Genomic DNA, 25466 nt, shown 5'->3' with positions numbered 1-25466 from the left:
TAAAATCAAAGCCGGGAATGTGGCATTTTCTCACAGCCAAGGTGCGTTGCAAAGCCTGGGGTATGTACCGCATTGGCCCGAATATAAGCCGCAACCGCAAATAAGCTTCACCTTTAAAATTCAAGGGGGGCGGGGAGGAAAAAGACAATACCCGAATATAAGCAGCTCCCTTAAATTTGGGTTACAGGCTGAAAATCGCTGCGGTTGGTAGAATTGTAACTCCGAGCCAATTTAAGCCTTTGATCTTGCAAGCCTGCAAAAGTTACCGTACAACTGCTAAAATCGCAAATCGCTATTCAATTCCTACAATTCCGCAGGCACTCGCACCTGTAAATGGCAAATGTAGAAGAAAATCCTAAGGGTACTAGAGAGGACCCTCCTCAAGTGGGTTAAACACCTGTTCGTAGCACCGTAAATGCAAATAAAAAAATCAATACTGCACTGTAAAATACGATGAATGACATTAGAATTAATTGCACAATAGTCTCAAGCTCGCAAATCAGCAATAAAATGTTTTTTGTACCGTTTTATCGCATGTCTGTTTCAGCAGCGATATCGTAAAAGCCAAATTTTGTAAGGTTGTGAATTTAAGTCGCATTTTAACTTTTCACGGTCAGAATTTCTTTGGGGGGGGTGTGGCTTATATTTGGGCCAATATGTTAAGTCAGTTGGGGAGGAAAATGAAGATCTGTTGGTAGAACATGAGACTCTTAATCTCAAGGTCGTGGGTTCGAGCCCCACATTGGGCAAAAGATTCCTGCATTGCAGGGGGTTGGACTAGATGACCCTCATGGTTCCTTTCAGCTATACAATTCTAGGATTCTGTGACCACATGTTAAATTGTTGGGACTCCTGAAAAGCTTATATAAGGGACATTTCCACTAGTTTTGTTTTAGTGTCCAGAGGCTGAAAAGTACATAAAGTGCTTTGCTGCTATTACTCACAAGTATGTTTCTTAATGGAGGATGGTAGATTTCAGGGTTTGTTTGTTTGTTTGTTTTGAGGGGTGGGGAGCTTCTCTTCAATGCTTCCTAAAATCCTGTGCGACAAGCAAGCCTGCTATAATATATATTGTATCTTTGTGGTATGTCTTACCTTCACCTACCATAGAAACACCTATAGACATTCCCATGAACTTGCTTTTGGTCCATACATGAACATTTGCACACATCCTCTTCTCCTTGCACTCGCAGTAAAAGCAGGAGACTGGTGGGTGATGGGATACTTGTTCAGCTACAAACCGCAGCTTGTACTTTTCTGGTGGTGGCGGTGCCTTGCCCTTGGGGCTTGGAGAGGGAGAGTTAGTTCTTGACTGCTTCACTTTGTCTTTAGGCACATCCCAAGAACAATGGAAAGTTTCTCCAATAATTGGGTTGTAGGGCTTCTTGGCAACAGCTCCTTTCCGGCCTTCATGAAAGGCTGTTAAGTAATACTCCACAAAGTAAATTATTCTTTCCTCAGGGGTGCTTCCGGACGAAACTGTCAAAAACAGGTCAGGGTGGGCCAGGAAGTTTGCATACATCTCCAGCAGGGACCTCTTCTCCAAAATAAAGGTTGGGAGAACTACCTGTATCGAGTGCAGGGGGAAAGCAAATAATCATTTTTTTTCATGACTGCAACAGGGAGGAGTAAACAGTTAGGGCAGCTGCAAAACTTCCTGTGCCAAAATAAACGTGTGGGTTTTTTTCCCTCGCACTGCCAGAGAGCTCGCTCTCAGGACTGAGAAGTGCAAATAATGAATGAAGGCAACACTCATTGCTTTGGTCAATTCTACAAGTCACTATCTATTTCGCCAGAGTCCTCGGTGGCCTAACAAGGTCACGCTATTCAAACTGCCTGGACTCTTTCGTTGTCTTGCTCTGCTTAGCTAATAAGTGAGCCAATTGTTCCCCGACAGTGTTCCTTGTTTACAGAAAGTGGTACATCAGTTTGGTTCAAGTTAATTGAGTTCTACTAGCGACGTGCCAACTTTGGCAGCTGGCAGGGTGGATGTGGGTGGCACAAAGAAATCTATCTGGACACCGGTAGTTCTGACACATTTCAAATCAGAGCGAGGCAAAAGCGTTGCCCAGGATTCCACTCGTAAGAAAAACAAACCTGATTATAAGCACACACTGTTTCACATTAATTTTCCACCACTCTCTAGTGCTGGCATGTAATGTTTCGGCTGTGCCCAAGAGCAGGTGTTTCGTAGTGATGGTGCTCTTAATGCCTCTCCAAAACTGACATGGGGCTTCACCCGGCAGGGAGTTTCTGATCCCACCTTAATTTTGTCTTTGCTAGTTGAGGACTGGCGTTATTTATTTTTGAAAGTATTTATAGGCTGTCTTTCCAGGTCAGACCCTCTCAAGGTGGCCTACAACATGCAAATCGCCATAACGATGAGCAATTCTATGCCAAGGAACCAGAATTAACCATTAAAAAAACATTAAGCCCAGAATACAACACTAAATTTAAATCAAATGACTGTACTTTAAAAAGCACCAAAGCAAGCAATGACACAACCAGTCCTAAGTAAAAGCAATGTTTTAATCAACTAGGTAGGTAGCCGTGTTAGTCTGCTGCAGTCGAAACTAAATAAAAAAATCCTTCCAGTAGCACCTTAGAGACCGACTAAGTTTGTTATTGGTATGAGCTTTCGTGTGCATGCACACTTCTTCAGATACACTGGGTCCTTAAAGTGTGATATGGCCACATCATCATATACAGGGACTGCTAGTGGAAGCGTGCAATGTTCTCTTTTAGGGATGTTACAAAAGTAGGGATGGAGAAGATTTTCATTCAATCCACATTCTAAAGCAAACTGATCCAATTCACGCTTCCCATGCTATTCCATAGATCAGGAAACAATTGTGTTTTGGTTTTTGCCAGAATGTGTATTTTGGGATAAAGTACGGTACATTTAGAAATTCTGACAAAATACAACTTTAAATACATAGGTAAAGGGTAAAGGGACCCCTGACCATTAGGTCCAGTCGCGGACAACTCTGGGGTTGCGGCGCTCATCTCGCTTTATTGGCTGAGGGAGCCGGCATACAGCTTCCGGGTCATGTGGCCAGCATGACTAAGCTGCTTCTGGCGAACCAGAGCAGTGCAAGGAAATGCCGTTTACCTTCCCGCCGGAGTGGTGCCTATTTATCTACTTGCACTTTTGACGTGCTTTCGAACTGCTAGGTTGGCAGGAGCAGGGACCGAGCAACGGGCGGGAGCTCACCCCATCGCAGGGATTCGAACCGCCAACCTTATGATCGGCAAGCCCTAGGCTCTGTGCTTTTATCCTGAAAGGTCCAAAAGTGTGTGGGGGGGAGAGCGGAGTTGATTTTCCTCTCCTGCCTTGATGCTTTCAAAGATTTGCTTTAGAAGGCATATGAGATACAACTGTCAGTAGTACAACTTCCACAGCACTTTAATACGCAGTGCAGGGTACCTTATTTGATTGATCCAGACCTTACAACAAACCTGTCCACATTAATATTTCAGTTGCACAGATGGAAACACAGAGTTCTCGGTTACTCTCTCTGCGTCTTTATGGTTTATCATTAAACTGAACCTAAGCCAACTATGGTGGAAATAAGCAGATGTTTGCTTCTGCCTTCTCAAAACACGTTATCATGATTTACCATTCTTACATCTGCACTAGCCATAAGGACACTAAATCAGGGTTGAGACATATGAAGCAGTCTGTAGGAGCATGGGCACAAAGTTACTCTTCCCCCCCCCATCCTCAGCCATGCTTCAGTATTTACTGCATGGTTCTGGAGTTTTAAGAATGCCACTAATTATAATTGGAAATTCTCAATCCAAAGCAATGGCACAAAAGAGCCAGGAGAAGAGAAAGGATTCATGTTCAAGAGAGAAGGGACAGAAGGGAGAAAGCATGCAACCCAGCAACTTGATCTGTATACCTAAACCACAGTTATGCAGCATCAGAGCTGTACCTGGTCTAAGCATGCATACAAATATTCATCTTTACAAATAATCTCCTTTTCAGAGAGAACTGCTGATATAGTGCTGTCATTCCTCATAGTGCTGCTCATTTCTCCTGCTCACTCTGCTGTTGCCTCTGGATAAATAGGTTTAGAAGGTTTTTGAAGCACTATTGAAGCCAACATGTGTCATTCGATCAGTGAATATTAGCACAACCTAAGAGGTAAAGAGGGGACCCAGGTGGCGCTGTGGTTAAACCACTGAGCCTAGGGCTTGCTGATCAGAAGGTCGGCGGTTCGAATCCCTGTGACGGGGTGAGCTCCCGTTGCTTGGTCCCAGCTCCTGCCAACCTAGCAGTTCGAAAGCACGTCAAAATGCAAGTAGATAAATAGGAACCGCTACAGCGGGAAGGTAAACGGCGTTTCCATGTGCTGCTCTGGTTTGCCAGAAGCGGCTTTGTCATGCTGGCCACATGACCTGGAAGCTATATGCCGGCTCCCTCGGCCAATAATGCGAGATGAGCGCGCAACCCCAGAGTCGGTCACGACTGGACCTAATGGTCAGGGGTCCCTTTACCTTTACCTTAAGAGGTAAAGATCTACCAAAATAATTCCCTATTCTAACACACACATACACGTGAAGTGTATAACAAGGGACAAATGCTATTTTGTAGACTTCTAGGCCAGATGCAGCATGGAGACAAGCAGCAGCATGTGCCAGGGGGGTGGAGAGGGAGAGAGAGAGATAAATAGGAACCGCTACAGCGGGAAGGTAAACGGCGTTTCCATGTGCTGCTCTGGTTTGCCAGAAGCGGCTTTGTCATGCTGGCCACATGACCTGGAAGCTATACGCCGGCTCCCTCGGCCAATAATGCGAGATGAGCGCGCAACCCCAGAGTCGGTCACGACTGGACCTAATGGTCAGGGGTCCTTTAGGCCAGATGCAGCATGGAGACAAGCAGCAGCATGTGCCAGGGGGGTGGAGAGGGAGAGAGAGAGAGAGAGAATCTGCACATCTACAATATCAATTTCTGGTAAGCAGACGCCTGGGATTTGGCAGGGCTGCCCATGAAAATGGAATAGTAATAGCTGGGGAGAGAAAGGAACATAAGCATCAGCTCTGGAATAATGCCCAGCATTGCTGGACTGATCTGACTACCCAACAGCCATGTGTGTGATTGATGATACTGTTTGCCAAACAGTTCTGTCTATTAATGGACAGAAATAGCAGCTCTATGCTGTAAGAATAGCTGTGCATTTTTATTTCCAACAATAGATGCAATATTTGTTGCACTGAAAAGGCTAAGGAACAAGGAGGCTTCAAAAAGTTTGCTGCAGGCCGATTTATACAAACAGAAAAGTCACCTGCAAATCCAATACAGAACTGGCCCTCCCTACCCCCCACCAGTGATGCTTGAATTTGGGAGGGCTGCCGGTGTAATAAAGAGCTTTCAAAAGGAAACTTGGCTACATTCCTCTTTAACACCTGTGCAACACTCAGGGCTAATATTGCAGAGAGAATGGAGTCAAAATGGCATGTGTCTAGGGGCCACTACCAACAATATTTATTTACCGTGGAGGGGGTGTGTGCATGCTAAGTGATCCTACTTTTGGAATAGCATACGAGCTTACATAATGAGCAAGTCCACCAGGAGCAAAATGCAAAATTAAGTTTTCTGCAGAGGAGCTCTCTGCACCCACGTTGCAATTTAAAGTTCAATAAGGAAAAGACCCTGAGATTGCAGGTACCAGCATTTAGGTCACAAAAAAGGTAGCTTATACAAGTAAAACAGCAAATGTTTTTTTATTTAAAAAGTGGTGCCTCTTCTGTAATAACTAAGTGCTATTTATCTCACATCAGCATCAGTGTTATGGGCTGGGTGGACACAGAAGGATGGTGGGAGGAAGCAAGGGAAGAAGACTCAGAGCCTGGAGAGTGGTGATGGGACAACAGTGAGTGGTCAGAGGAGAAGAGGGAGAAGCCTGGGAAGAGGAAATGTCAGAAGCTGAAGAGGTAACAGGGCTTAGTGAGCAGGGAGAGTCTGTGACAGAGAGAAGTACAAAATCAGAGGCAGAAGCTGAAGAAAGTGAGTGGGAGGGAGGAGGAAGGCCAAGAGGCAGGGGCATGGGTATCTCACCCTCCTGCTATGACAACTGATTACCTGTACTTGGGGAAAGTCCTGTTGAGGAGGCGGGGACTTTCAGTCTCAGCAACTGATTTTCATGGGGGAAGACCACTAGGAATGAGCTGCTCTGCTCATTAGGCCTGACACTCAACCAAGTCTGTAGAGGTTGTGTTTTTGCTAATCAAGAGTTCGCTCCATCTTTGAACTGTGTGATAAATGCTCCTGTGACTATCCGGATACCCAGAGGTGATGCTTTTATAGGAAAAAGTAAGGCCTGTCCCAAACACAGCTTTTGATCTTTAAAATATAACTGCTTTTTCATAATACAAGCAAGGTGAAGAAGGACAACAATGAATGAAAACAAGAGCAGCCCGGTTCCATTTGGTTCTGCTCCCACAGTGGCCAACCAGTTGCTTGTGAGAAACCACAGGTCATGGGTGCAACAGCTCCCTCTCCACTTGTGATCATCACCCAGTGATATTAAAGGGCATGCTACTTCCGAAAGGCAGAAGACAGCCTTATCTTCCATCAGCTTGTCCAAATCTCCTTTCAAACCTTTCAAGTTGGTGGTCATCACAACATCTTGTGGGAACAAATCCCATAGTTGAGTTTAACTATTAGAAAATCCCAAAATATAAGCATGGATAGGAATGCAAAGTGAATGTGTTAAGGAGCTTCCTTCCCCATAATACAAGTGGCATAGCAGATGAAGTGCTAGACCCAAGGCAGGGAGACTCCACCAAAACTGTAAGATGGTGATGATTTATTAGATTTATAGGTAAAGGTAAAGGTAAAGGTACCCCTGACCATTAGGTCCAGTCGCGGACGACTCTGGGGTTGCGACGCTCATCTCGCTCTATAGGCCGAGGGAGCTGGTGTTTGTCCATTCAAGCGGTCATGTGGCCAGCATGACTAAGCCACTTCTTGCAAACCAGAGCAGCGCATGGAAACGCCGTTTACCTTCCCACCGGAGCGGTACCTATTTATCTACTTGCACTTTGACATGCTTTCAAACTGCTAGGTGGGCCGGAGCTGGGACCGAACAATGGGAGCCCACCCCATTGTGGGGGTTTGAACCGCCAACCTTCTGACCAGCAAGCCCTAGGCTCAATGATTTACACGACAGCACCACCCGCGTCCATAGGTGCAAACTCCCAGATTGAAAAATCCGGGATCAGCAGCGACGTGGCACCGGAAGTCGTGCTGCGGCCATTTTTGAACTGGGCAGAGCAGCACTAGAAGTTGCTTCTATGCATGCTCTGCCCATTTCCAAAATGGCAGCAGCGCCAGAAATCGCTTCTGCGCATGTCCAGAGACTCCAGACATGCGCAGAAGGAGCCTCCCCGGGCCGGTAAGAATCCAGAGGATTTACGGGTTTTTTTTTAATCCGGGCTGCCAGCGGGAAACGGCTGGAAAAACAGCGCTTTCCCGGGAAATACGGGAGACTTGGCAGCTATGCCTTCGTCCCAATTTTAGATTTCTATACTGCCCTTAATCATAAGAGCTCAAGGACCTTGGTAAACAAGGATCTTGGTTGGTAAACAGATGCAGGGCACACCTAGCAACCAGAGGAGAATGAACCCCTTTTACTTGTCCCAATAAAAATCCCTCCTCATTGACTAGCTAAAGGTAGACAGCATTCCATAACTCCCCTGCAACTGAGAATTGTACCACCAACCAACCTGGCAGCATTTTGCATTGCGTTTATTTTTTTATTTCTGCGATTCTTAAAGAACTGGGAGATACATTCAAGCGGAAAGCTTCAAGCAAAGGAGCAGGCAAAGCAAGCGAATAAGCAGATGGGTGACCTAGACAAGGCTTCCCATGCTCCCTGTCTCATCACGGTTGTCGCCACTGCTGGCGGGAAGACGCAAAGAACACCTCGTTTCCAGTCCCCCACCGCCACTGGGAAATGGAAGGCTGCATTTTAAAACTGCAGGCTTCCTTCCCTTGGCCAAGATTACAGCAGTCATTGCACAATTTGATACAAAGTGGATATGCCTAGAGAAAACTGTGCAAAGCCTAGAATTCAACAGTGCAGTGACTAAAATCAACAGAGATATCACACGATGAGCTTTAACGCTTGGGATACTCAGCTCTGAACTCTGTTATATTTACTAAATAATTAGGGTTGGAGGGGGAACCCACCCTCAAAAGATCAATCAGGGCGCAGAATGAACCCTAATGGACCTGATTACTGATGTGTAAAGAATGTGAAATTTAGTTCCAGTGCTTTTGAACAGATGAGAATACAGACAGATTCCCTGCTGTGTGGAATTCCTACACAACCTTTTTGCATAAGCGAAGAGTTGTGAATAGCTAGCATTTTATCACAATGCTGCTGGGGGTTTCCCTCTCTACCCCCCCCCCCGTTATCTGAATATTGGTCTCTTCCCTTTTTATTTTGGCTATGTACCCAAAATGCTGAAACCCAATAAATATTTTTCTAAAATACCACAATACAGATCCTTCCATTGTTACCAAGGAAAAGAATTCTAAAACAATTTCACTTAGCCATATTTATTCATTCTAGCATCATCCTTAGATAACCATTCTGATTGAAAAGTTCTCCACAATGTCCTCAAACATGCAAATGAATATTTAATAATGTTCTGTTCCATGATTGCCAATGCATTTAATTCATGGGGAAAACACATATTTCACTAATATCTCTGCTCCAGCTGCCCTTTATATTTTCATTTAGTCTACGAGGTCAAACTGAAAAACCATTTTCTTTCCATGCATTATTCAGGATAGTACTCTCTTGGTGTATTGGGTTACGACACCAATCAAAGTCAGTGGTTTTTTGACCTTCCCATGTTCAGAAAAACGACATACACTCAAGACGACAACCCAATATAATGAGAGCTTTTTGCAGTACTCCTTTCACAGGCTAAATACTCTTCATTTTTTACATACAGGGATGTGGAACATTTCCCCAAAAGTGTGGACGATTGTATATTGGCCATGTCACCGGTGTACTGATTTCGACAACTGTTAGAGGCAATTTTGTTTTCTAGCATGGTATATAGTAAAAAGAACGATTGAAATTAAATAATTTGGCCTTGCATGGTCAACAAATTTTGGTTGGATATGGTAATCAGCAATTAAGTTTGGTCATCGATAAGCCTCACTTGCTTCCCCCTCCAAGGCATGGGACCCCCCAACACAAACATGAAAGTCTTGCTCTGGTCTTTACAGACTAGTCATGGGGAAGGGGAGGGTCTTCACTTTGCAGTAATGCAGTTTTGGTTACCGAGTGATCCCTGTCCACGAACCACTGAAGCCAGCACACCATCCCAAGCTGCCAGAAGATGCTCAAAGCCATTTCAGCAACTTGGCTTTCAGAAACATCCCCCCGCCCCCACCCCAAAGATTATGCACCTGTTCTTCAGAAGGAGTGTGGCCTATCTGGAACAGACAAATGGCCCCTATTTGCAGAACCACCTGCCAACTCTCCATCTTACAAGGAATCAACGTAATGGTTCTCTTCCAGCCTACCACCAACGACCAGACACCAATACCTGCATGGCCACAAATGGTTCCAGATGTAACAGAGTTAGGTTTCATCTGCATACTTCAGGTGTGGTTAACCTGTGAGGCCCCTTTAGGCTTGTTGTTAACAACAACAACAACAACAACAACAACAACAACAACAACAACAACAACAACAACTGGCTGCTCCTATCCCAGCCACCCCTCACTGTTATGCCATGGTACCAAAAGTTTTTTGCAACCCAAATATTTAAAATTCAATTTAAAAAAGAAACACTAACTGACTGCTCTGTGCCATAATACTGTAAGCTTTGTGACCTTCCAAGGCCCCTCAAATGTGTCCATTCTTTAAAAAAAAAATCTCCTTTGGAGTGGGTTCCTGATACAATTCAGTGATGCCCCATGACCCTCAAAATGTGTCTCTTAACAAAATTTAAAACTGACCCCATCTATTCAGCCATACTCACTTTAAATAGGGCTCCTAGAGGGCTGCGGATAGGTCAGTGAAACTCTTGCCTCCCCCTAAAAAATGGGTTAGCCACACCCCTGCTTTTACTTCTCCTTCTGATTTTGCCCAAGAAGAAGCTGGAAGCTTCAGTATTTTCAACCGTAAGAAATGGTGTCAAAGCACATAGTATGAGTCAGATTGAACTGCAAAACCTCCCACAAAAAGGCAGCACACTGTCCGCTTGGTAAAGTGGATCAAATTCATTACACTCATTAAGGGAGGCAACACTTGGAACAAATGTTGCCAAAGTAGATTTTGTGGAGAGGTTTGTGGCAAAGTCCAATGAGACTGCCTGTTTAATAGCATGTGACTCTTAAAGAAGGCATTGTTGGTTGGAGGAAGAGGAGGAGGAGATGCATACCCTAGTTAGGTCCATTCCAAGTTTGAGTTGCGAGATGAGGTGAAGAATTACACTGCGTTGATCTTCCAGGACTCCTATATCTTCTTCTTCATTATCTTCAGTATCTGTCACCTCATCTTCAACTAGGATCAAGTCACGAGTGGAATACTGGTTTCGGAGTGGAAGGGAGAGAGGGAAAATATATAATCAGTATCACCAGCTGGGCGCAACAAAGAACAATATGGCATGAATTCATATGAGCTTAATTACAGAGATCTCGTAGAACACCAGATTATTTCCAAATACTCACTCAACATTACTAACTGACTAGCATAATCTTCAGTAAGTTATGAACAATTACGAAATCCACGGCGCTGAGGAGTTGGATAAGCCATAAGGAGTTTGCAGAATGAATGTGAGCATATACTATGAAGGCACCACTTTCATTTTTTTAAAACGGTCTTGTCATCTTACTCATTGAAAATTTTGGATGCTATGCAGCAGGACAAATGTTCTACTATCACCTAGTAAATCAGAGAAGGATATAATCCATGGGTAGGCAAACTAAGGCCCAGGGGTGGATCTGGCCCAATCGCCTTCTAAATCCAGCCTGCGGACGGTCCGGGAATCAGCATGTTTTTACATGAGTAGAATGCGTCCTTTTATTTAAAATGCATCTCTGGGTTATTTGTGGGGCATAGGAATTAGTTCATTTCCCCCAAAAAAATATAGTCCGGGCCCCCCACAAGGTCTGAGGGACAGTGGACCGGCCCCCTGCTGAAAAAGTTTGCTGACCCCTGATATAATCATTTGAAGAGCTAGGGGTCAAATAAAGAGTCAGCTAGCTAAATATTTCAAGCAGATTGGATGTAATAGACGAAAATAAATGGTTCATTCACTATTTTAAGACAATGCATCTGTCAATAACAAGTCTGCGATGTTCAGGATGCTCTAAGTTCTGGTGTTAAAGGTTATGGCAACGTTGCACAATGTGTTCATTTTTCAGACATATTGGTGAGTGTTTCAAATACCAACTCCTGTACTTACTCTTAAGGAAGGAAGGAAGGAAGGAAGGAAGGAAGGAAGGAAGGAAGGAAGGAAGGAAGGAAGGAAGGAAGGAAGGAAGGAAGGAAGGAGAAGAGCAGCAACTAAGGAATTCCTCGTCAGAAAAGCAATACTATAATCCATAACCTTTTAACTAAAAGTAACAGGATTCCAAATTTACTAAGATAAAGGCATTTCCTGTTTTCAGGAGGTTGCATGCACAGTTCTACTCAAAAGTATACCCACTGAAAATAAGAGACATGGCTAACTTAGGTTCATTAATTGCAATGGGTCAACCTGGAGCAGAACTAGGGTTACCATATTTCGAAAAGGGGAAATCCAGACACAAAACTTGATGAGATTGTTAAGTTGTTGAGCTTTCTATTTTATATTATATTATTTCAATTTTTGCTTGTTTTATTTATTTAGGCCAAGGTTGTTGAGTTCCCCCCACCCCAAAAAATCTTTTTTTAAAATGACATTTTTGAGCTATTGTTAATGAAATTCACCAAAATCTACACTTCCAACATGGGTTGCCATACGTCTGGATTTTCGCGGACACTTCAGCAATTTCCTCCCCGACACTATTTCCAACAACCGAATCCCAGCTATGTCCAGGAAATTCCAGACATATGGCAAGCGTAACAGAACTTAGTTGGCCACAACTCAAGGAGTTTCAGGGAATGAATCATTTGGGTTAGGCCAGGTATTTCTTGAGGCTATATTACTGGTATATTTGGTATAAACTAGACACCATGGGAAATCTTGCCTCATTTCATAAAAGCTCAGTAATAGAATAGTTCCATAGCAGTAACTGCAAAATGAACCAATAAATAATTTTAAGCAGTTATAAGAAGCAGTGTGAGAAGAGAGTTGCTCTCTTGATATGATAACAGAACTGAAAGAAAAGGAACAGATCAGAGAATTTAAGGTCCAGAAGAAAATAACATGTTTTACTGAATCTTTGTGACTTCACACAAAACTGAATCCATTTTTTTACCTCCCAAAAGCTGCTTACTGAAGTTCAGTAACTTTCTAGTAGTCAAAAACACTGAGGGTTCTCTTATCTACATCGTACCCAGTTAGGCGTCATTATATAAGCAAGTTACAGAGTAAAAATTCGCTCAGACCCCTCAATACCTTCCAAAACAAAGCATTAAATATCCTTGCTCTCCAAGCAACATATACAGCTTTATCTGGCAATATAATTCCATCAGAAGAGTAGCTGTAACGCTGTCTTCAAAGATAGCACTGCATTAACTACATTAGCTATATCCATTTAAGCTTTGTAGATTGCAGTAGCTCTGAAAGAGTAAAACAGCAACTGTTCCCCCCCCCCCCGGCCAAATAATGCTAGGCATTAAAAACCAAAGGAATAATATTCTTCCGTATGGTTATTTTACCGTACTTGTTAACTTGAAAGAGTGGCTTCAATTTCAACGGGATTTAAAAGTGAGCACGGCGCAGAACCCGAGGCTGCAATTTTATCCATGGGTGTAAACTAATATTCTGCACAGAGTTAAACACAGAGTTTAACTTGCAAAGGGGAGAGGAAGACAGAAAGAACTTATTAACGGAGCTTCAAAACTTACAGAGGATGTTTCTACAGCGGGTTTGTTTATCATCCAGCTCGACCTCATTGAGCGTCCTGAGCTACGTAACAGCGCTGCTGTTTTTGGTGGCTGCTGCCTAGCTCCTTTTAATAACAGGCAAGCTGGAGCTAGGAATTAGTAGTACCAGAAGAGAGTCAAGAGAAGCCTCCCCTCCCTGCTCTGCCCCCACCTCCTTTTTAATTTCCACTGAATTTGAAAAGCATGATGTCAATTCAGCACGAATCTGCTGCCTACCGTTCCGGACATGTGACACGGGATCAGCGAGCTTAAACTACAAATCGCTTACAACAGGAGAAATGAAGCTGTGTTGGGGGGCCGTGGGTCTCTTTCCCTCTGGGCACGGGAGCTAACCTTACAAAAAGAGCATCTTGTTCAGTGCTCAGAACAGGAACAGATTTCGGCTAGCAGGGTTTAAATAATAATTCCCTATTACAGAGGGCTTAAAAAAAACAAAAAACCAAGATGTCAGATTTCAAGTGCCTCTGCAGAGGTGGAAGAGCTACCCTATACCAGATTATAAGAAGCATCTTGCAATTTTGCTAGAAGTTCATTAGAATTAAAGGAGAAAGGGTTACAAAATCATCCACACACACACACACACACGGAAGGTTTATATCAGGCTTCCTCAACCTCGGCCCTCCAGATGTTTTGAGACTACAATTCCCATCATCCCTGACCACTGGTCCTGCTAGCTAGACATCATGGGAATTGTAAACCAAAAACATTTGGAGGGCCGAGTTTGCCGATGCCTAGTTTATATGAATGAAATGCGAGTTGCTGCCAATGAAGATGAGTTTAGGACAGGCACAGGCAAACTCTGGCCCTCCATATGTTTGGGACTACAATTCCCATCATCCCTGACCACTGGTCCTGTTAGCTTAATTTCACTGCACACAGGTGGTGTAGTGACAATAAAGATTTGTTTGTTTGTTTAGTCCCAAACATCTGGAGGGCCGGAGTTTGCCTATGCCTGGTTTAGGAAAATGCATATAAAGCCATCAGTCGAGAGTCACTTCATACGTGAAACTGTTCTCACAAACTTGTGTGCGCCCCAGCAGTAGAAAGCATAGAATCATAGAATTGCAGAGCTGGAAGGGACCCTGAGGGTCATCTAGTCCAACCCCCTGTCATGTGGAGATCTTTTGCCCAGTGTGGGGCTTGAACCCATGACCCTGAGATTAAGAGGCTCTATTGACTGAGCATGCCAGTACATGCACAGAGAAGGGAGGAAATTTCCTTTCAACTGCAGTCTTTTGTGTGTGTTGCAAGTGCTGTGTTTTAAAGGTCCACTCCCACCAACCCCACCCCACTTTGGATCCTGCCAGGTGCTTTTAAAATGCCACTCGGAAACAAAATGTCTGAAATGGCGCCTTAAAAAAAACAAAATAAAGGACATATCATGCAACCCATTCTACATTTAGTAATTACACTAAAGGTCTGTTGCTTAGTGGTAGAACATATGCTCTGCATGTAGAAGGGCCCGAGTTCAAATTGTGGCAAGTCCCTGTCTGAAACTCTTGAGAGCCACTGACTGTAAGCATGGACAATACTGAGGGTCTGGCTCATAAGAAAGCTTCCTATGTTTACTTTGAGCAAAGTGTGTGATGTTCAGATGCAGAAAGCAAAACTGAAGTTCAAGCAGGAATTAAATTTGCAGTCCTATACTGTACTCACTTACCAGGAGGTTAAGCCCCACTGAACTCAGCGCGACCTCTGAATAGACATGTATATGATGACAGCACTGTGCTTTGCCTTTTTAAAAATTACACTTAGGCAAGGTCTGTGCCTAAATATAGCAAGGAACAACTTTCAGCCGCCATATATAAACAATTTGATCCTAGAATAAAGAATATGTGGGGTTGGGGTTGCAGACATAGTCTGCATCCAATGCATTAATCATGAAAAACATGCCCCTAGGCACAAACCTGTGAGGCTTCTGATGAGTGTGTGTGTGTGTGTGTGTGTGTGTGTGTGTGTGTGTTGTGTGTGTAAAAGGTAAAGGTACCCCTGACCATTAGGTCCAGTCGCGGACGACTCTGGGGTTGCGCGCTCATCTCGCTCTATAGGCCGAGGGAGCCGGCGTTTGTCTGCAGACAGCTTCCAGGTCATGTGGCCGGCATGACAAAGCCGCTTCTGGCAAACCAGAGCAGCGCATGGAAACGCCGTTTACCTTCCCGCTGTAGTGGTACCTATTTATCTACTTGCACTTTGACGTGCTTTCGAACTGCTAGGTGGGCAGGAGCTGGGACCGAGCAACAGGAGCTCACCCCATCGCGGAGATTCGAACCGCCGACCTTCTGATCGGCAAGCTCTAGGCTCTGTGGTTTAGACCACAGCGCCACCCGCATCCCTATATGTACTACATAATATATCTATATAATTGCATATTAGTGACCTTGAATGGGAAATGATTCTTACATAAAAGGTAGTATTCCTCTTTTAAAAAAAATAAAATTACAAACCTAAAACTAAACAAGTTATATATAACCAGATTTCAGAAACTTCTTCCACAGGCACTAAATGGTGTTTGATGCAACAATTTAAGCTAGACTAGTTTGCAGTGATGTCTACCAACCCACAGCTCATTGTGTTCATCCTGAACACTGTATTAGTGTGCACAGAAAAAACATCGCAATGCTTATCAGCATAATGTCACCTTTTCCAGAGGACACTCCAGTAAGTGACTGATCAATTTACTATTATGCTCTATAGAGAGGGAAATTATTGATAGTTTTAATGCACTCTGTCCTTGCTCTAAGTAACGATCAGGCAGTATGACCTATTGAATTTGTCAAAGCACATGGTCACTGGCTGTGTGTTGCGCTCCCAAAAAGAAACCAACTCATTAAGATCCTGTTAAACTCATATCAGACAGCGACGGCACAACCCTAGAAGTGTCTTCAGAAGTAAGCCCTAGTGAGTTCAACTTTACCTCCAAGTGAGCAAATACCACCCGCAGCCCAAAACACACACCTGAGGCAATGTTTGTTTTTTTAAAAGAGGATTTTTCTTCTAATTGTAATTACTTGCATGTAATTACTTGGCCAACAGCCAGGGATAATGGGAGTAATATAATCAAATAAATAAATAAATTCTCAACGGCCACAGGTTCCCCAATACTTAATTTAATGGGACACATTCAAAGTTTTCTAAGTGTAAAGAAGATCTTCAGTTAGCCTGCTGTTCTTTATCTTCTTTTTCTAAGTTGACACTAAAACGTTTAGACAATTATAATAATAGATTGCATATTTAACACTCTTACAGAAAGGATTCTGATCCCCTTTTTAGCATTCTTCTAATAATCAATGCTGATGTCCCACTTCAATGAACCATATGTGTTTCTGTGCAAATACATGATATATTATGCTCTCAATTCTATTTAAGTTTCCTTCCAGCATTCTGCACCAGTATTAAAATTGAACAAATGAAAACAACAGACAAAGGCACATTCTAGAGCGGCCAAAAAGGGGGAGAAGGGGAGGCAGTTCAGCCAAGCAAGTCTAGTCCCCTAAATTCTGCATGTAACCATGTGTTAAAATGGGCCTTTCCCTTGAAATCTAGTATCAATGTCCACCAGGGCATAAACACACAACACAGTGTAACCTGCAATTAAAATTTCGTGGTTTGTTTATTATGGCCAGAATCCAGGGCCGGCTCAACGTAGACCCCCAGTGGCACAGGGCACCATGGCGCCGGCCCGCCAGGAGGGCACCGCGAGCTGCGCCCGCCCGCTGGCCGGCCGGTACGCCGGTCCGCTGCGCAGCTGCACGCGGCACCCACCTGCCCACCCCGCTGGGAAACGGGGCGGGAGGGCGCCGGAGAGATTGCACTGTGCCTGCCCGCCCGCCCGCCCGCCGCGCAGCAGCGCCGCGCCCACCTGCCCACCGCGCTGGGAAATGGGGCGGAAGGGCGCCGGAGAGATCCGGCGCACCATGGCGACAGGGGCGCTTAAGACGGCGCTGCCAGAATCTCCCCCAAAAAGCACACCCACCTTGTTCTACTCTTTCAGGGAGAGGTAAGGGCTAATGGCTTCTATTTCTCAAGCAGCAGACTTCTGTGAAACATAGCAAACTCGTTTTTAAAAAGCTAGGGAGACTTTTCAAAAGCAGTTTCTGATACGGGTTTCTGCTGTTCTAGTCAAATACTCCACACGGATATGCTCAAGGCCTTGGATGCACCTAAAGTACCTCTTTGGATCCTGGCCAACAACATTTGGCAATGCTGGGATGACAGAGAGAGAAAGATCAAAACTAATTACAATGTTCGTTTCGAACACACGGTAAATCTCAAGGACAACGCGTCTTAATCAGAGTTGCTATCAAATAAGCAAGAAACAGGCCAGCACCAAATGGAGTTGATATGAATAAAAGCAAGCAGTGGCCCTTATAGGTTTGTCCTTAATTGAAAAGAAAGAAAGAAAACGACTTAAAATCATTGCTGCAGCTACTATTGCTGGGTCTAATTTTTTAAAAATCGAAAACACTAGAATCCCCATGGCTCACTACAGGTTTTTGAAATTTACAAACAGGAGTGAACACTCAGAACCTTAACAGAGTGCCTTAACGGATCAGCCTTAAATGTCTACCCAGCCCAGTATTCTTTGCAAAAATAATAATAATCCAGAATTGGTCAAGTGGTCAGAGGGGGACCACAGCCACCTTTTGCCAAACCCTATGCATATGCCACATAAAAATCCCAAGAACCTGATCAAAATTAGGGTTATGGCTTGGATCTTAACTGTGAAAGGAAGGCGTTACTGTTCATGGAAGGGGAGCAGCCCTCATGGAAGTTGGGTGAGTATAACTCAACAAGTTAGCAAAACATTAGGCTCCAAGCTTATGCAACTATTATATATTTACATGGAGATATGCATTTCCCATTTTTATTGGAAAAGTTATGCAAAACACACATCTTATCCAGGGTGTTCCACTCCCAAGAGAAAATAAAGGCAGAAGCTTTGGCTTAAAAGGCATTTGCTACAGTATAAAATATGTACGCAAACAGGTTTACCAGGGAGATTTTACTTGCGTGCACAATGTCTGTTGCAGCAAGCTATAAAAATCAAGATTAGTTAGATTGGAATAAGTCATTTCTGTCAATGCTGCTGCAACGGGCTTAATGTCATTTAATTCTACTTTTAGTGTAATTGTACATTTAATCATTTGAGCTAAGCATACCTTACCTGGGACTTTCCAATTGATTATGTCAGATGTCATATTTGGGTGGTCCGATATAGCAAATAAGCTTAGAACAGCAGCGTTTTGCCAACAGATTAATTTAGCCCTACGAATCATTACAGGCTAAAGGCATTTGCAGTACTATGCAGCCTAAAAAGGATTTAATCAAGCATAATGGAAAAAGACAGGCCACAGTAAGAAATCCTTTAATGTCTCTGCCACACAGAGGATGTGCCTTGCTATGTAATACTGAACATGCTCTCGTCAAAGCTGAAACTGTTCACTTTCTGCTAAGTGCAAGCAACACTGAGAAGGTATGCTGATCGTTTAGTCATTTAGGACCATTAAAAGCTTGCATTTCATTTCAAGTGCAAGGCAAACTGAAAACATTCTGATCTCAGGTAATTCCTGTGTGTGTCTGTGTATCTCTGCAAGCTTAGCAACAAGAGTCCATGGAATGTCTATTTTGTGCAACTATTTTTTATCATTCATACAAATCAAGATGCCATAAAGATCAAGTCCAATATAAAGTCACCTTGCATTAAATATAAACATTCAGAATATACTCTCTTTTTTTAGCAGACTAGCCAGAGCAGCAATGCACTTCAAGTACGGCACAACACAACCTTGCTACTCACCTGGGAGACGTATGAACTGGTCCCTGGGTTAGCACCCGAGTAGCCAGATGCCATAAAAAAAACTAGCACCATCAGGGACAGGACTTGGCTAGATCTTTTCCCTCTGGTGTACTAGGACTGTACCACATGATGTTAGAATCTCTGGAGCATTTGGTAGCACTTCTAAACTCTAGAAAACAAGAAAGCAGTGCCTGCAGTTCCTACCACGCAGATCGAAACATAAGGAAGTTATAGGAGATGGAAGGATGGAGATGATAGTCAGAGGGAGCTAGCAAGTGGCTAAGAAAAGGCCCAAGTCTGCAGTAGAGGGACAACTGGGGTCTGTGAGGATCAGAGCAGGGGAGACAGACACAAATTCCATACTGGGTAAGGAGCTAATTATCCACTAAATCAGTGAGATGAGTAGGGGAGGAGGAAATTAGGAGGAAAGGAGTAAGGAAAATGAAAAGGGGAGGGTTATTGTAAACATGTTGTTGTTTTTATAAGTCAGCACAAATGCTGGAACGGGAAGCAGAGCAACAAGGGGAAATTAAAATAGGAACCAAGATAAAGGATAAGGCCTAGGAGAATGGTCTACCCACCTGGGGTAGGAAAAGAGCTGGTCACTTAAGGAAACATGATACTGACAGGACAAGATGCACCTATGCTGTCACAATGATCCTCAATGATGTATGCAAGTCATAAGCCATTAAGTTCAGCTTGCTCAGGACATGGGTGTTTGGGATTTGAAGTGCAGGGCTAATTCACTCATGGCCTGAAGTATATTAAATTCCATCACTTCCAAAGCACAAATAAAAAAGATTCTTTTCAAGCCTATGTAAAGAAGGTCTGAAATGAAAGGACTGGCAATCTTCACAAACATCCCGGCACCTTTAGATAGTAGCACAATTGACGATTATCAGGTTTTGCTTGAAGAGGTCGAAAGTATTCCCCTATTCACAAAGCACTGCCCCACACTCTGAACGGGCTCCATCCACCCTCAGCTATTGAGATTGCATTGTTTACAATGGGATCCTCAATTAACATTCGAATTACGATGCACCAATGCAGGGATGGGTAATCTTTTCCCCGGCACCTCAGCACCCCATTTGGTATACCAGCGGCCAGAAGTGAGCTAGGCCATTTACACATGCACCCACAATGGAGATTTGCATGGACAGGAGATGTACAGAGGTGACTCTCCCCACATGCCTTCCTCCCATCAGAGTTTTGTCGTCCCCCCCATCCCTCCAAACAGTGGTTTCCATGGAGGGAAGGTACACAGCGATGAACTCTCCCTAATGCACCCTTCCTCTTCATCACGATCACACTCCTCACCCTGACAAGCAGCAATTTTTGGCAGCACACATGGGGAAGCTGTCTGGGCACTCGTGCAGCCCCTGCATTGAAACAAGGACTGGGTGTGGTTTGCTCAGGTGTGCAGTAATGAAAGCAAAAGGATGCCAAAAGTAGCATCCGAAATAGGCATCAAACAAGACCTGAGAAGCCAAGGATAAAAATGGGAGTGTGTGGGTTATTGTGGAACAGATATTTTCCCTTTCAAGTTTAAAAGCAAATAAGAGGAACATGTTCAGCAGAATCAGAGCATCTCCAATGGCTCTTACCTGAAAAAGAACTCCCCCACAGGCCCCTTGCAAAGTTTTGCCTAGATTCAGAATAAACCACATGGTATCATCTCGAGTCAACAAGTTAGCCACTTAGCTAACACCTGCCCAAGTTGCCTTGGCTTTGCAACTTGGGCTACCCCTATTCATTAAACAGTTTTATGAGAGGGAAGGGGGAAAGTTGTAGAGTTGAGTGAGAACTGTGGAATGAGCAGAATGCATTCTGCAGACAGACACTCCCCTGGGAGAAAAGGGAAACAAATGTCCAATTCCTCCATTAATCAAGCTTCCTCTGTCCTTCCTATCAATGTGTTGTCCCCTCCAGCAAGCATAGAGGCCTTGGGGAGAGGTGGGGTCTTGCATTACTTGTGTGAAGGCTTAGACACCTGCTATTTCTTCTCTTATCCAAACTGCGGTGGAAGCGAGAACCTGCCTGCGACTTCTGGGAGTTCCTTCTTCCTAGAGGAGCAAAGACACTCACTCCTAGCAAGCAGAACTGTGGACACCTGGAAAAATCCTCTTAGCCACCTTGTATCTCACTCCAGACTAGGAATTTGCTAACCCATATAATTTGTTTGGTGTTACACACACACAGCCCACTATCTCCCTCTGGTATGAATACGCACACCCCAAATCCAAAATAGATGCTGAATGAAACAAAATAGATATAAAACCCTTCAACTTAGTATTTTAAAAAAGAAACCCCACTTGACATCAAGAACCCAGATTCTACCAGCCACAGCAGTGTTTCCCAAACCTGGATCTCCAGCGGTTTTCGGACTACAATTTCCATCATCCTTGACTGCTGGTCTTGCTAGCTAGGGATAATGGGCGTTGTAGTCCAAAAACAGCTGGAGACCCAAGTTTGGGAAACACTAAACTACTGGTATGAGGGGGCAAAAAGGAGCACTATTATTTACTATTGGTAATATCTAGCTGTGTCAGTCTGTTTCCTCAGGGGTAGCGTTAAATGGTTCGTTCTGTTTCAAGAGACAAGTGAAACCTCATTTTATTTAGTTACTTGCAATGTATATTTTGGATGTCAGCCAACCCCCCCCCTCCCAGTCAGTTCATGAACTCTAATTAAGAGAGATGCAATTTACAGCAACACACCCCAACAGAAGTCAGAGGAAAGCCAATTACTATAAGAAACCTGCCTTTAAATACTCAAGCGCCATGCCAACACTCCAGGAAAAAGAAACATCCTGCCATGGAGGTCCTCCTTTTCAGGATCTATGTAAGTTCGCTTGCCAGATATTGCAAAGTCAAAAGCATGCTGATAACACGAAGCAACAAAGCCTCTCAAACAGTCTGCTATCTCTTTGAAAAAATACAGTGAGAATCTAACAAGGTGGCATCTGTGTATGGAAAGTGAAGCAGTTTTAAATATAATGTTAGGGGTTGGGGGGGGAGGTTCAGTCTCGATGATACCCCAAATCCCTTCCAATTCTTGGGATCCTGTATTCCATGAATGTACGACTCTAGCAGAGTAGGTTGCCAAGCCAGTCAGGCAAGTTCCTTAGTAAGACAATGACCTAGGCTGGCAACAAGGGCGTACCCACCATGCGGCAAGTTAGGGCAGCTGCCCTACTCTAGAAGCAGGGCTGGTGGGCAGAGGCGGAGCACAGCCCGGCGGAGCGCGGGTTCGCCGTTCCCGCCGCGCTGCGCCCTCCCTCCAGCTCCCCGTCGCGCCCTCTGGCAAGGCCAAGCGCAGCGGGGAACCAGAGAGCGCGGCGCGGCAGGCGGGAATGCCGAACTCGCGCTCCGCTGGGCTGGGCTCCGCCTCCGCCCACCAGCCCTGCTTCTAGGGAGGGGCACAGCCCGGCGGAGCGTGAGTTCGCTGTTCCCGCCCACTTTGTGGCCCCTCCCCTTCCGTGCCTTGGCCCCTCCCCTTGCCCCCCCCTAGTTTTGATCCTGGGTACGCCCATGGCTGGCAATTTGACTGCCCTGATCAGCAGCTAAAAGAAAGAGCTACGTTGCAATAGCTGCAGCAAAGGGGAACAATAGTGGGGAGGGCTGGGCTAAAAAGTGTGTGAGAGAGAGACAGCTGAGCTGGAAGTAGGCAGGAAGCAGAGAGGCATGGATTTTTTTAGCTCTGTGCTGGACTTTGGGGCTCCCCTGGCAACCAGACAGGGAAGCAAAATCTGTTGCGATCGGCCAACGTTTTGAGGAATTAAAACTATTTTCAATAGGCTGCATATCTAAAGCGTAAAAGATGGGATATAAAAAAGGTTTTACTACAGAATTTTAAAATAGAGTCTCTTTTTTAAATAAATAAATGGGAGGGGGGGTTGAAGGGGAAATGTGCATTTAATTCTATAAATACCTAGGCCAAACCTTAAATTGGGGGGGGGGGGTTTAAAGGGGGGAGCGGGGAAGGCTGCGAGGCTGCTTGAAGCCTGGGAGGAGGGCCAAGCCTGAGGGGTGAATCAATGCTCAAAAATCAATGGAATGTACATCTGCTCTTTTCACAGCAAAGGCAGGGAAAAGCCTAGCTTACCCGCCCTAGGAGATGAAAATCAATGCACTCCCTAAATGGAGTTTTAAAAGCAGCCTGGGTTGGTGGTGAATAGAACAACTAGAAAGGAAATTCACCAAGTTTTGGCGCATGGAGGGGGAAGAGAGAGCGAGAAAGTCAGAGTCCTTTGAAAAAGAAAGGAATTGTCTCTTTGGAATATCTGGTGTTGTTGCTGGCATCCAATGTCTGTCTCAAGAGACAGATATCTAGTGATGCCTATCTTAAAGGGTTGTTTTAAGGGTGACTAAGTTACTGCTTTTCTGAAGTGGTTCAAAGCACCTTGCAGGTATTCAGATACAGGAAGCCAGGCATTAACTACAAAAGTGATGCACTGAGACTGGCCTGGTTGGGATGTAACACTAAGCCAAGCTAAGGCTTAGCAAGAACAAACAACTGCAGGAGAGGAGAGGGCAGCAGCTAACCTCCTCCCCTGTTGTTTTGCTGCTGTGCTGAGCCAAACCATGATCTGCCTTGCCTTCATGTACCGTCCAAACCCAGGCTTGTGGGTTAAGCTTCAGACAAACCACAAACTGCAACTGAGGTTTGCCCTATGGCTCTGCAGCCCTATGAGCTGATTTGGTGTTTCCGTGTATAGCTTCGCAAATGACACTTGGCTGTATTTCCCCCTTTATCCATTTCCCCCTTTATTAGATTTGTTGTTGTTGTTGTTGTTGTTTTGAAAGTGCAACTTATACTCCGTGAACCATGGGCCATTTAATAGTAGACAAGAGTTGAGCAATTTTAAAAGGTCTTACTCATTACAAATTTTTAACTTTCGTATCTTTGGGTTGTATCCAATGAAGTCATCTCACCTGCTTTGAGAGTTCCCCCAACCCCCTAGATACAGCCCTTGATGTTTCATAAATTGGGGTGCTATGATGGAAGAAGAAGAAGAAAGTTTCATAGGCAAAATCTGGCCAGAAATCTTCACAACCAGGTACATCTATATGGTTATTTACTCTAGCTTTACTCAATGTTAGGCAACAATCACTATGATAGATAGATAAACAGATAGATACTGTAGATGATAGATAGATAGATAGATAGATAGATAGATAGATAGATAGATAGATAGATATTGCAATTCAAAAAAATACTTTCAAATGAGAAACTTAAGATTTACAAAAAAAAGAATATTAATGTCTTTGAACAAAGGGAGAGAAGTCTACAGTGGTGCCTCACAAGACGAATTTAATTAGTTCCGCGAGTCAATTCGTTTTGTGAAAAATTCGTCCTGAGAATCGCTGTTTTCCATAGGAATACATTGAAAATTCTTTTCTTTTTTTGCCCATAGGAACGCATTAATTAAATTTCAATGCGTTCCTATGGGAAACCATGATTCGCAAGACAAATTTTTTGCAAAATGAATTCGTCTTGCGAGTCACCATCAGATCGCAAGATGCAGTCGTCTTGCGAAAAATTCGTCTTGCAGGGCATTCGTCTTGCAAGGTACCACTGTACTTTGTTAGTGCTATATTTGTTTCTTTATACAAGCCTGAACCTGCTGTTGTTGTTGTTGGTTTAAAATTAAGAAAACATGCGTTTTACAAATGCCTCATTATAAAAACAAAATCCCACAAAAGGATTTTTAATCAGCATAAAAGCAAGCAAGAACTATTAAATTAGTTTTTACTTCAATTTATACAAAACAGGGTACAATTGTGTATTACTATTTTTACTTTTAATATTTTTACATGAATAAGCATGAACATCCTTGTCTCTTGAGCTTTTGACCAACTACACATATGACTTGAGTAATGCCAGGTATTGTTAGAATCTGCCCGTAATATTTTCTAATTCTTGAAGAAAAAACTTCAATCTTCTACCATAGACTTTTCTATACAGTAAAAGGTTTCAAAGCGTAGCCACTGGAACAGCATTTGACCACTAGGTGGTGATCTACAGCAACACTACACTGCTTGTCAAGGAATCTCTTAGTGCAGCCTAAGAGGGAAGAAAATAAAACTGGGATGTAAGTGGCACACATCCAAAGGGAATCTCAATAAGGTGGACCATGTGAGTTAAAGGGGAGATGGGGAGAAGGGTTGGCTGCATGAGCTTTGATTGGCTCCCAAGGAGGCAGTAAACATATTCATCTTGTCTGAATGACTAGACATTATGAAGCAAAGGGCATATAAAGCAATACTGCTGAGTTGGATGAAGATAATGAGACTTGTGAAAACGAAAATCATTAACAGGCCTATGATGAGGGAAGCTACGGTGTTTATTAAAGCAATTCCTTTGTCAGCGAGGTTACCTGTGGATTATTTGCTCCCTGGGTTGAAAATGCCATTCATCACTTTCTGAAGGTTTTTGTTTTTATTTTGGCAGAGTGAAGACTGAGCAAAAGCTCCCAACTTCAGGTGTCACATCCACAGGCAACACAGGCAGAATTTAGGCAACCAATTCCCACAACAGCAGCTACCCAGTAGCCACTTTAAATATGCCACAACATTTCATTCTCAGTTCATAATTCA

At 43.9% G+C, this 25466-nt stretch overlaps 1 protein-coding gene across 2 annotated transcripts in view; it reads right to left on the bottom strand.

Moving 5' to 3' along the window:
• OSBPL10 (oxysterol binding protein like 10) overlaps window positions 1-25466 on the bottom strand; it is a 76043-nt gene that overhangs the window by 12240 nt on the left and 38337 nt on the right. For both annotated transcript variants that reach the window (XM_035130077.3, XM_035130078.3), the window contains 2 exons: window positions 10417-10563; window positions 1096-1567 (listed from right to left, as the gene is read on the bottom strand). In XM_035130077.3, coding sequence (XP_034985968.2) covers window positions 1096-1567; window positions 10417-10563 — 619 coding nt within the window. The remainder of the gene's footprint in view (window positions 1-1095; window positions 1568-10416; window positions 10564-25466) is intronic.

Source organism: Zootoca vivipara, chromosome 11 (genome assembly GCF_965207765.1).
Source record: "Zootoca vivipara chromosome 11, rZooViv2.hap1.1, whole genome shotgun sequence".
Lineage (NCBI taxonomy): Eukaryota > Metazoa > Chordata > Lepidosauria > Squamata > Lacertidae > Zootoca > Zootoca vivipara.
The sequence above is the reverse complement of the archived record's forward strand: the minus strand, read 5'-3'. Positions and strand labels throughout refer to the sequence as shown.